We start from the raw sequence: 12,433 nt of genomic DNA on the forward strand, positions 1-12,433 counted from the left end.
GGAGGACAGGGGGTGAGGGCAAACCCAGAGATGCTGAAGCAGTCAGACCAGGTGAGGCCCCAGGACAGGTTAGTAAATTATCATTAATAGCAGAATACCCCGAGACTGGGCTACCTCTTAGTCTCAGTTTTCACTAGATTCCTCCTCACTTTACACTCAACTTATTTACCCTTTCAAATTTCTTAAGTAGGTAATATTCTCTCTCACTGTGAGATTGTCCATTTGCTGCTCACTTTTCCTGGGACATGCTCTTCTCTTGCCATGTACCTTTAATAATTCCTACCTGCTTTACTCACCTCCACAGCAGGTGCTACCTCTTCCCACAAGTCTTCTCTGGCCCCAGAATTGGAGTTATGTGCCTTTCTATATGACTCACACCCTCACTACTCAATTTAAATTCCTATCCTATTTCCATCTCCACGCTTAAGACATTGTGCATCAGCACTGCTTGTTCCTCTCTGTCCCGCTCTGTCTCCTTCTCTGCCTTCTCTCTCTCTCTCTCTCTCTCTCCCTTTCTATCTCTCTCTCCCACTTGCTTGAAAACAGGAGCAGGATATTTTTGCTATTGGTATTCTTAATGTCTAGCACACTACATGATTGACACATATTACATACTGAAAAAAAGTTTCTAATTGAAAAATTAGGCAAAGGTCTTTATGTGCAGATTAAAGATGTGTGGTCAAAGTAAGTGAGAATAGAATTTTTAAATAGGAAAAAAAGGATATATTTATTTTTACCATAAGGACACTTTTACTAAAAGAAAAAATATAGCAGTTTCTTGAGAAAACCTAGATGATAAATAAACATTGAGTGAATCTTGACACTGGACCTTCCTTGTTCCTATATATACGTGTGTGTCTGTGTGTGTCTGTGTGTGTGTGTATCTATATATATAATATTTATATAGAAATGTAGTATGGTTAAAAGAGTTATTTTGAAGTCAGAAGAACTTTAAAAGTTTTCTAAAACACTCTGTCTCTTATTTCCAGTAAAATGGAATACTAATTCCCATCTTATAAGGTTTTTTGAACAGGAGGATTGTGTGACAGTACTACTTCAGTGATTATGGATATAGTTGGTACCAAATGCATTTATTAATTGATTCAATCTTGTAAAGCAGTAATTCTTAGAATTTCCCAGTGAAGATTCTCTAAAAACTGAACACAATCACAGAGGGTCTGGGAAATGTAGATCAAGTCAGCTCTCCACAAACTCAAATTTGTGTCTCTGTTTTTTTTTTCTTTAAAATTTATGCAAATTTGGAATTCTGCTCCAAACTATAGCTCTATTTGTTCTCATGTTATAATGTCACTGCCAAATCTTTTATACTTCCCAGCCTCATTTGCAGCTGGGTAGAGGCATGTGAATGAGTTTTAGCCAAATGAATGTGAATGGACTTGTAAGTGCCATTTCTGAGTCAAGGCTTTAAAAGAAGTGAATTTAAGAAGCCCTCCTCATGCTCTTCTTCATTTTCCAGAGGCAGAATAAAATCAAAACATGTGACCCTAAGAGATGGCAGAGCAACAAGGTAGAAAGAGCTTGGAGTCCCTGAAACCATATGGAAGAAAGCGACCCCAAATCTAGGATCTCCCATCTTGAACTAGTATATGAATAAGAAATAAACTTTAAGATATTTGAATTATTAAATATTTTGAGTTTATTTATTGTAGCAGCTAGTGTTATTCAAGCCAGTGCACCCCAAGACCCAAATTAAATGTTTTTGCATTGTCTATACTAATTATCACATATTTATTTTCATTTTCTAAATAAGTGTAGTTGAAAGTTTCATTCTACTGTCTTGGACTTCACCATGCATTAAAAACCTCTAATTAAAACTTCTGCTTAGAACTTACCAATTTGCCAAGGGTTAAACATAACATAGCATGAAATTTCAGGCTTACCATTAGTGGTTATTCAGAAAAGAAGAAGGAAAAAAAGGTGAATGGGGGAAAACAAGGGGTGGCCCCAATATAGCTATGTTAAATAATTTATAATCTCACTAAATAATGATTTACGCTCCTGGAGTCCTTGCTGTTTATATGTTTAGACAATATGGGGAAAATATATGAGAAATTTAACTCTGAAGCATTATTTTTAAATTGTTTTTGAAATATAGTTGATTTGCAATGTTGTGTTAGTACAGTAAAGTGATTCAGTTACACATACATATATATAAATATATCAATTCTTTTTTTACGTTATTCAAACCAAATTTAATAAGTAGAAAAACCATAATGTGAAACTTATTCTTTTTTGTTTAGCATTCTTTCACTACAATACATGAAGAACAAAGGCAAACAAGAGAAATCAAAAACCTACAAGCAAACAAAATCAGAGAATATTTATGAAAAAAAGTACAATATTCACAGTTGTAAGTCATTTTCCTGATTTTATGCTACTTACTAGTAACTAAGAAGAGCTATGATTGATTTTGTATCAGTTTTTGACAAACTATGAGCCTAGAATGGCCACTTATTTTTGTAAATAAAGTTTTACTGGGACTTGGCCACATCTAATTCATTTACTTATTATCTGTGGCTTCTCTGGAGTTCTAATGACAGAGTTTATTTGCAGCAGGAATTTATGCCTTGCCAAGCCTAAAATATTTAAAAAAATTTTTATTGGTGTATTGATTTACCTTGTTGTGTTAGTTTCAGGTGTACAGCAAAGTGAATCAGTTATACATATACATATATCCGCTCTTCTTTTTTTTTTAGATTCTTTTCCCACATAGACCATTACAGAGAATGCTGTACATATACAGCAGGTTCTTATTAGTTACCTATTTTATATATGGTAGTGTTTATATGTCAGTCCCAATCTCCCCATTTATCCCTCCCTCCCATCCCCTGGTAACCATAAGTTTGTTTTCTGCATTCGTAACTCTACTTCCATTTTGTAAATAAGTTCATTTGTACCCTTTTTTTAGATTTCACATATAAGCGATATCATATGATATTTGTCTGTGTCTGACTTACTTCACTCAGTATGGCAATCTCTAGGTTCATTTGTTGCTGCAGATGGCATTATTTTGTTCTTTTTTATGGCTAATATTTCTTTGTATATATGTACCACATCATCTTTACCCATTCCTCTGTTGATGGCCACTTATATATATTCTTTTTTTAATTCTCTTCCATCATACGTTATTACAAGACAAAGCATTATTTTTATAGTCTCTGGGGGCAACTATCTTTAAATGGATAGATAGATAGATGATAGATACATAGATACATAGATACATAGATGATAGATAGACCGGTATCAAACATTTAGGATCTAAAAGCAGACAATGAATACTACAAGATAATTAGGCATTAAGTCATATAAAATTATGACTTAGTCACTCTCTACCACTGTATTCATAATCTGTAAAATATTACCTCATTATTACATGATTACTTTTCTCTCATAAACAATAAAAAGATTAAAAATCTAAAAGGTAAGAAAAATAAGTTAGACAATCATAAAAATCACAGTGATTAGAATCACCATGGTCTCTAGTCCAATGATTTTTCTATTTTCTTTGACTCCATCAACCCTCTCTTTTCAGCAGGTTTATTAAGCTTTCACCATCTCAGCAACACTTAGGTCAATACTCATACCCTAAACCTGTTGTTTTTTTGACTCCTCATTGCACCCATCTGGAAAACTGTCCATCTTGTATGAACTCAACTACCCACTTCTCTTTGCGTCCACCCAAGTGGCTGACTACAACTGCAGAAAGCACATACAAGAGGGCAGAATGGTGCCATTAGCAACATGAGGCAATTCCTGTAGGTAGGTTCCTGGGGCAACTCCCTCACCTAAACATCCAGAGGACGATTGCAAACCACCTCTATTCTCAAATTTCTGATCATGTATCCTCCCACCACCTCTTCCCTCTACAGATAACCTTGCCTCCTGCTTCCTGGAGATTAAAAAAAAGAAGAAATATGATAGGAATTTTCCTCAACCTACCACTACGTTAAATGTTAAAAGTTTCATTTAACCTCCTCTCTTCCTTCTCTCCTGATAAAATAGACTTGTAACTCAGTTTTTCTCTAAGACCAATGTCTTCACAGACTCTGGATCCCAACCTTACAGTTTCCCAGTTTTCTCGAAATCTTACACTAGCCACTTTTGGGATGAATTGGGAGATTGGGATTGACATATATACACTAATATGTATAAAATAGATAACTAATAAGAACCTGCTGTATAAAAAAATAGATAAATAAAATTTAAAAATAAATAAATTAAAATTTAAAAAAACCTCACTGGCCTCTCCTTCTTTTTGTAGACTCATCATTTTCTAGCCAGTCATGAAATACTGGATTTTCCCATGGCTTAACCTCAATCAGTCTTTCTTTTTTTCTTATTCTGTTCAGTACCATCCATCTTCAACCCTTGTCTCTACTATGACATTGAGATCAATATATCTACCTGTCTTCTCTGACATCTATCAGCATTCTTATGCCTCAAAGACATCTTGAAATTACCAGACCCAGTAGTGACTGCCTTCCCCACTTTGTTGTCCACCACGATTCCAAATCCATATCCCTTCTTCCAGCTTTTCTCTTTAAATATTTCTTGATCCACCCATATCTCCCCAACTCTTTCACTATCTTACCAGGTCCAGGCTGTTGTCTTCTACTAGAATTACCACCATTTGCCTTTTATATCACATTCTTTATAGTTAAAGCAATCTTTTAAAAAATAAAAAGAAAGATCATGCCACTTTCTTATTTAAATCTCTTCAGTGACTTCCCTTTGCTCTTAAGATCCTTAATGAAATACTTAACATCCTTGACTAAATTCTGTAAACTGGTCTACAAGTCCTTGCCTTCCAAGATTCAGCAAACACAGCATTCTTTGCATTCATATAGTGTTTTGTATCCTTCTGACCACAGGGCCTTTACACAAGCTGCTCCGTTTGCCTGCTGTTAAACAACCTATAAATCTTAGCTCATACTTTTCTTCCTCAAGGACATTTGCTGGATCCTCAGGTCTAGATCAAGTACTTTATTTATTTATTTATTTATTTATATTTATATGGTTGCACCAGGTCTTAGTTGCATTAGGCAGGCTCCTTAGTTGTGGCACGTGGGCTCCTTGGTTGTGGCATGTGAACTCAGTTGCAGCATGCATGTGGGATCTAGTTCCCTGACCAGGGATCAAACCTGGGCCTCCTGCATTGGGAGTGCATAGTCTTACCCACTGCACCACCCGGGAAGTCCCTAGATCAAGTACTAAACATCCTCTTACCACTTTCTTCCCTGCCTTTATGAAATGTGGCATAACTTTACATTTTTGTGTGTTTTGGGTTAATATCTAGTTGCACTGTGACAGCAAGGACTTTTTTTTTTCTCATCATGCCTACTACTCAGCACAGCACCAGGAACAACATGGGTTTTCTTTGAATTTTTGTTGAATATACAGAAAAGAGAACTATATAATTCATTCTATCTGTGCCCAATTTTAAGTCACATTATGGGTTTGCATCACAGTTTACAGAAATCTCTGACTTGAATTCTTAATGATTTACTCAAACCAAATAAATGTCTTCACAGTCATTTATTAGAAACATGCCCAGTTTCTATCACTTTGCAACATTTTAAATTTATTTTAGGGTGTTCAGTTTAATTTTAAAAACTGCGATTCTCATTCACAATCTACTTGAAAACATTTTTGTTATTCTTTCCTCTGTTCTTCTCAGACTGTTTTCATGTTTACTTTCCTTTTGGCCTCCATTTCCCAGTTGTTTGTCTTCTCTCTCTCTGAGTCACTACTCAATATTTATGCATTAAAAATTTGATATTGTTGACACCAGACACACACACCCAAACTTTAGCACCAAAACTCTGGCCTTTTATAAAATACTATTGTATTTGCCTAAAAGCTATATATCAATTTGTAGAATATAAATTTGATGAAGACCAGGATCTGTGTCTATTTTGTTTCCTGATGTATCCCTACTTCTAAAACCACATCTGGAAGATAGAGGTACTCAATAAATGTTTGCTGAATAAATAAACTTTCACATAAAACATTATTGAATGATGCCAAAAATATGTCCTAAAATGATTTATTGTTCTCTTCTGTAAAGATAGACTCAATTCTCAATAAAATTCTGTCATACAAGCAGGATTGACAGTGATTTATCCCCATTATTTCCCTTAATTTTCTAAAATGTCTGACTGCTAGTATTTTTTTTTTCATTTGTCATAGTGGTAATTCCTGGAATCATATACAAAAGTAAATGGCTTTAATGCACTGCTTTATAAACTTCCGAGTGAGGGTTTCAAGAAAGCTCAGAACCTTTGGTGGACAGGGACACAAGATGAACTGCAATGTATAAAGAGATGTGGAATAGAACCATAACATAAAGAACATTGGCCACGATGAAAATCTTATATATCATATTTTTTTATTATATGACACTCTTTTTTCCCCACATTTTAGCATCTCAAAAATTGAAATCAATCTAACAATCAATGGAGTTGTTTAGTATAATTGGTAATATTTTATTCTTATTATTGGTATATAAAATAATGCCATGTTTCAAAACATCTGGCATTTTTAATTCAATTAAATGCTTTTATGACTTCAGTATCCATAACGGGGTTAGACAGAGGTTATGGAAAGAGAAGAGAGAGGAGTGAACTAAAATTATGAGGAACAAAGAAAGACATTACAAATGTATATCTACCTATCACTATTCTGTGTTTTATATATGTAAAACCCTATATGTATGGAAATATATGCCAGAAGCAGTTGTGAATGTCTCTACCTTATTCCTTAAACTCCTTTAGAGCAGGACTATGTATTAATCCTCCTTGTATTCTCCAGTGATGAGCATTCAATAGAAGTTTAAATTTATTTGTTCAAGTAAGTTAAATCTAATAACTTTGTCTTCAACAGAATGGACAGCAAATAGAATTTGTTGCGAAAGTACTTCTATGAAGTACATTAAGCTCTCTGATAAGGAACATTAACTTACTTGGGCTATTTGATTCCTCTCTAATTCACTGATGCATTCATTTTCTAAATACAGTAATTACCAAATCAGGAATTACTAATAGAGAAATGAATTAAAATCTACTGCTCCAGGGCATTTAACAATGCCTAGGGGACCTAAAATATTTCTGAAAAATAAACAAATTCTCCAGAAGTTGCTTGCCTACTAGCAGAATTAACCTTGTTAATTGTCACACATGTGAGGTAAATTTATAAATGTCTCAATCTTCTAGGAGTTTATAAAAGTGAACACATTACTGCAACTGACACACTGTACACGGAAAATATACAAACAGTGCAGAGTGATTAAATAGAAACACATTCATAATTTGTTCAACCTCAACATGAATAAATTTAGAAGTAGAATGAAGGAAACATGACCAGCATGTTTAAATACATGATAGAGATGATAAAGGATCAGTTCTGATAAATCAAGGAAGGCACCACATCAATGTTGCCATTTCCAGAGTTCTCTGAATGATAGGAAAAATTATTTAAATTACCAAGTGTGTGGGAAAAATTTTTTCCAAATCATGGATATTACTAGAGAAAACAAAAATTGATAATGAAACATACATAGGAAGGAGGGGTTTAGAAGAAATATGACTTTCAAACTGAAGGAAAACAGAACTCAGGTGGCACTGAATTCCCAGTTCCAGTGGCAGTATAAAGGCATTCTTATTCCATTTGCCTTCCTGAAAAGTCACTGAACAGCGAAGAAGGGGAAAACAAAATAAAACGAAACAAGTTTTAAAACCTCAGTAGTACCTTCCTTCTATCTTTAGTAAACCAGGCAAACAGCCACAATCCACCCCCCAAAAAACAATAAACAACTTTGAGGAATAATGGAAAAAAACACATTTTGTTCTGTATCAAAGCAAAAGTAGATTCTGAGAACAAGACTCACCGCAACCCTCTCCCTCCCCCTCTAGACCTGAATAGGAATTTTTTCCCTTTAAAAGTATGTGGAACAATCCAGAACTACTCCCTCAAGCTGTTTATAGCAAGGGCCATGAGCAAGGCTAGGTGATCAGACTGTCAATCCCTCCCCATCCTACCCTGGGGGGATCAGCTGAAGAAGAAGTCACACTGGGAGCCCACTGGGCTGCCCAAGTCCTGGCCAAGCCACCAGGGGCAATGGTTGAAAGATGAAGGTGAAGCAAAAAGGAAAGGCAAAGGGTAGCACATGGCAGCAAAGACCGCTGGAGGGCATTTATTGTGAGTCCCACAAAGCTCTCTGGGCTGAGAAATAGGAGCAGAGTTGATCAGATGAGTGTGGGTCCAAGAATTACAAACCAATCGAAGCTGAGCAGCTACCTCATTGAAAGATGAGTATCAGGCTAGAACTAGTATAGAGTATGCTAAAAAAAATTCATTATTTGAATAGAAAAAGCATGAGGGGTATGAAGGACCAGAATTGTATGCTTTGGCTACTTCAGCCAATAAGATAGACACCTGCTCTCACGGAGCTTCGTTCTAGTAAGGGAGACAGACAATACACAATCATCAAAAGCTAATTAAATTAGTATGTTAGAAAGTGATCATTGTTATGGAAACAATTTTAAATAGATCAGGGGAGGAGGATCAGAGGTGCTGAAGCAGAGGGCAGGTGGCAGTATTAAATAGGACAGTCAGGGATGTCACGCTGAGAAGATGAGATCTGTGCAAAGACTAGATGGAGACACAGACACTAAGGAATCAGATGGTCTGATAAAGGATCAGTGTAGGCACAGGGAAAGACTCTGGGTGTGGGTGTCTGAAACATAATGGAGTAGGAGATCAGGAAGAACAAGGTATAGGTGAACAGAAATTGAGATCAGATCACTTTCTTACTTTCTATTGTAGGGTTCTGATCAAAGGAGTGATGAAATCTGATTAATGCTCTAAAAGAACACACTGATTTCTCTGTTGAGAATAGACTGTCCAGGGCAAACTTAAATGCAAAAGGAGCTGTTAGAAGCTTCTCCAGTAACCCATGTACAAAATGATGGGTAATGGTGGTTCAGGCAAGGGTGGAGATAATTTAGATGGTGAAAAGTGGTTGGATTCTGAGTATAAGTTAAAAGAACCAACGGAGTTTCCAACATCTTAAGTGTGAGTGGCAAGGAGAATAAAGGATGATTCTAAGGTTTCCAGTGAGAGCACATGGAAGGATTGTATGGTCATCAGCTAAGAAGGAGATGGTAGATGCTGTGTAGTAAGTGTAAAGGGGGAGATCAGGGGTTCCGTTTTGGAAGCACTGAATGTGAGCCATCCATTAGGTACCCAGGTGGAGGTGTCCAGGAGGCCTTGGAATGGATGAGTCTGGAGGTCAGGATCAGGTCTGGGCTGGAGATATAAATTCAACCAGTGTCAGGGTTCGATGGGACTCAAAGCCAGGATGAGCTCAGAGACCGATGACTTCACCAGGAAAGAAGTGAGGGGAGAAGGGACTAAGACCTCAGTCTGGGGCTCTCCAACATGAAGTATGGAAGTATAGAAAAAGGAAAAAGAAGAGCAAAGAACCTTGAAAAGTCACGGCAGTAAGGAAAATCCAGAAGGAGGGGACAGGTAGGTGTGTATTCTGACAGATGAATATAACAATGGGGACGTCGCTGAGAACCTTGACCCAGGTACTGTTGTGAAGAGGAGGAAGGAAGTAAAAAAAAGTGATTGGAGAGGTTTAAGAAAAAAATGGGCAGAGAAGAAGTGAAGAAAGTGAGTACAGACGAGTCTCGCTAAGAATTTACTGTATGGAAAGAACATAAAAGGAATGTAGAGGAAGTGAAGATGAGAGAAAATTTTTTTGTTGTTTTGTTTGTCTTTCATAATATCTGAGAAATAATGGCACATTTGTATGGTGGGAAAAATAAAATTGATTACAGAGAAGAAAACGGGAAAATTGTCTCTGAATATTCTTGTATATGGAGAGAGGTTGAGGTCTACACTATAGCAAGAGGGGTTTAGATAGGATCAGAGAAGTTTCAACTCTGTGAAAAGTGGGAAGAAAGGGAAGAGTACTTATGGGAAGAGCGTGTGATGCTGGGAGCTGTTTCCTGATTGCTTGAATTTCTTTGGTGAAATACAATGCATGGTAAGAGCACAAGGTCACATTATTGGTGATTCAAGGTAAAAGGAAAAATTTTGAGATCATCACCTGAAGAGTGGGACAGTAAGCATTTCATCTGAAGTGGAATGAGACATGAGAAAGCTTGGAGACTGGGCAGAGTCAGAATGAAATTGAAAAAGTGGTCCCCAAGGACCATACTCTCTGAGTAAGGTCTATTTGTGAGATGACTTACTCTTGAAATGCAACCAAATTTTGAACCTCTTTCTTGCTCTTGCAGAGCTGAATGTATTTGACCTACAAATGTGATAAATTTCATTTCTACAATTCTCACATAAGTATAAAAAGTAATCTTACATTGAATGAAAGGTGATCCTACCCTCTCTTCTTGCTTAATCTCTACCATTTGTTATTCCATCCAAAACCTTCTCCCCAAACCCTGATACACCGTGGTTTTGTACCCTTTCCTCGATTATTCCATATGCAGAATCTATTCCAGTAATCAATGTCCCTTACGCATAGAACAGATTCTTAGGATGGATTCCCAAGTAAGTGAGAGACAGAATTACCTTTCCCAAAATATTGAGTTACTTTTCCACCAGACTTTAAAGTACTGACTAAACTAATGTCAATCCTTTTATAATTTTTAATTTGTATGAGAATTTCTCATACCAAGAGGAATTCCAGAACCTAAATGCACACTACATACTCTTATTTTCAGTTTTATTTTCCAAAAGCATTCAATGAAGATTTTTAAGAAAGTGACTTACCCAGTGAGTTTGACTGCATGTGTATGAAGCTTTTGATATTTTTCTGATTCTTCATTTGTGCTGGTAACATGTCTATATATCCCTTTCTTATAATTGAAGAAATCCTCATGGACTTGCATTATGGCTAAAATACAACACAACAGGATAAATGACACAGTTTTAAACCATTATCTTTAAACGCTTCCAGAAATTCTCACAGAACAGTCAATGAGAAAATTGCCAGGGGTAGGATCTAAGAAGGAATTTTGCAATTCAGCCTAATTTTCTTTCCTACTTAATTGGCTGCAATATTTTCTTGTTCTCTTATAAAAATAACTTTTAGCTACTTAGAATATTACTTAAGGTCACATTATACTTTTACAATGCCATCTATTTTTTTAATAGATCTTTATTGGAGTATAATTGCTTCACAATACCATGTTAGTTTCTGTTGCACAAAAAAGTGTATCAGCCATATACATGCACATGTCTCCATATGCCCTCCCTCTTGACCCTCCCTCCCATCCTCCCTATCCCACCCCTCTAAGTCATGACAAAGCACTGACCTGATCTCCCTGTGCTATGCTGCTACTTCCCACCAGCCAACTATTTTATATTCGGTAGTGTATATATGTCGATGCTACTCTCACTTCACCCCAGCTTTGCCCTCCCACCCCATGTCATCAAGTCCATTCTCTATGTCTACCTCTTTGTCCCTGTCCTACAACTAAGTTCGTCAGTACCACTTTTTTTTTTTTTTAGATTCCATATATATGCATTACCATACAGTATTTGTTTTTCTCTTTCTGACTTACTTCACTTTGTATGACAGACTCTAGGTCCATCCACCTCACTACAAATAACTCAATTTCATTTCTTTTTATGGCCGAATAATATTCCTTTGTATATATGTGCCACATCTTCTTCATCCATTCATCTGTTGATGGACATCTATGTTGGCTCCATGTCTTAGCCATTGTAAATAGTGCTGCAATGAACATTGTGGTGCATGTCTCCTTTTGAATTATGGTTTACTCAGGGTATATACCCAGCAGTGAGATTGCTGGTCATATGGTAGTTCTATTTTTACTTTTTTAAGGAACCCCCATACTGTTTACCATAGTGGCTGTATCAATTTACATTCCCACCAACAGTGTAGGAGGGTTCCCTTTTCACCACACTCATTCCAGCACTTATTCTTTCTAGCTTTTTTGATAATGGCCATTCTGACTGGTGTGAGATGATACCTCATTGTAGTTTTGATTTGCATTTCTCTAATAATTAGTGATTAGTATCTTTTCATGTGCCTCATGGATATCTGTATGTCTTCCTTGGTGAAATGTCTATGTAAGTCTTCTGCCCACTTTTTAACTGGATTGTTTGGTTTTTTGATATTGAGCTCCATGAGCTGTTTGTATATTTTGGAGATTAATCCTTTGTCAGTTGTCTCATTTGCAAATATTTTCTCCCATTCTGAGGTTTGTCTTTTTGTCTTGTTTATGGTTTCCTTTGCTGTGCAAAAGCTTTTAAGTTTAATGAAGTTCCATTTGTTTATTTTTGTTTTTATTTCCGTTACTCTAGGAGGTGGGTCAAAAAAGATCTTGCTGTGGTTTATGTCAAAGAGTGTTTTTCCTGTTTT

At 36.3% G+C, this 12,433-nt stretch overlaps 1 protein-coding gene across 1 annotated transcript in view; it reads right to left on the minus strand.

The window, feature by feature from the left end:
- Positions 1–12,433, minus strand: part of TINAG (tubulointerstitial nephritis antigen) — a 98,772-nt gene that overhangs the window by 26,895 nt on the left and 59,444 nt on the right. The window contains exon 9 of the mRNA XM_004267771.1: positions 10,816–10,939. Coding sequence (XP_004267819.1) covers positions 10,816–10,939 — 124 coding nt within the window. The remainder of the gene's footprint in view (positions 1–10,815; positions 10,940–12,433) is intronic.

Source organism: Orcinus orca, chromosome 10, assembly GCF_937001465.1.
Source record: "Orcinus orca chromosome 10, mOrcOrc1.1, whole genome shotgun sequence".
Lineage (NCBI taxonomy): Eukaryota > Metazoa > Chordata > Mammalia > Artiodactyla > Delphinidae > Orcinus > Orcinus orca.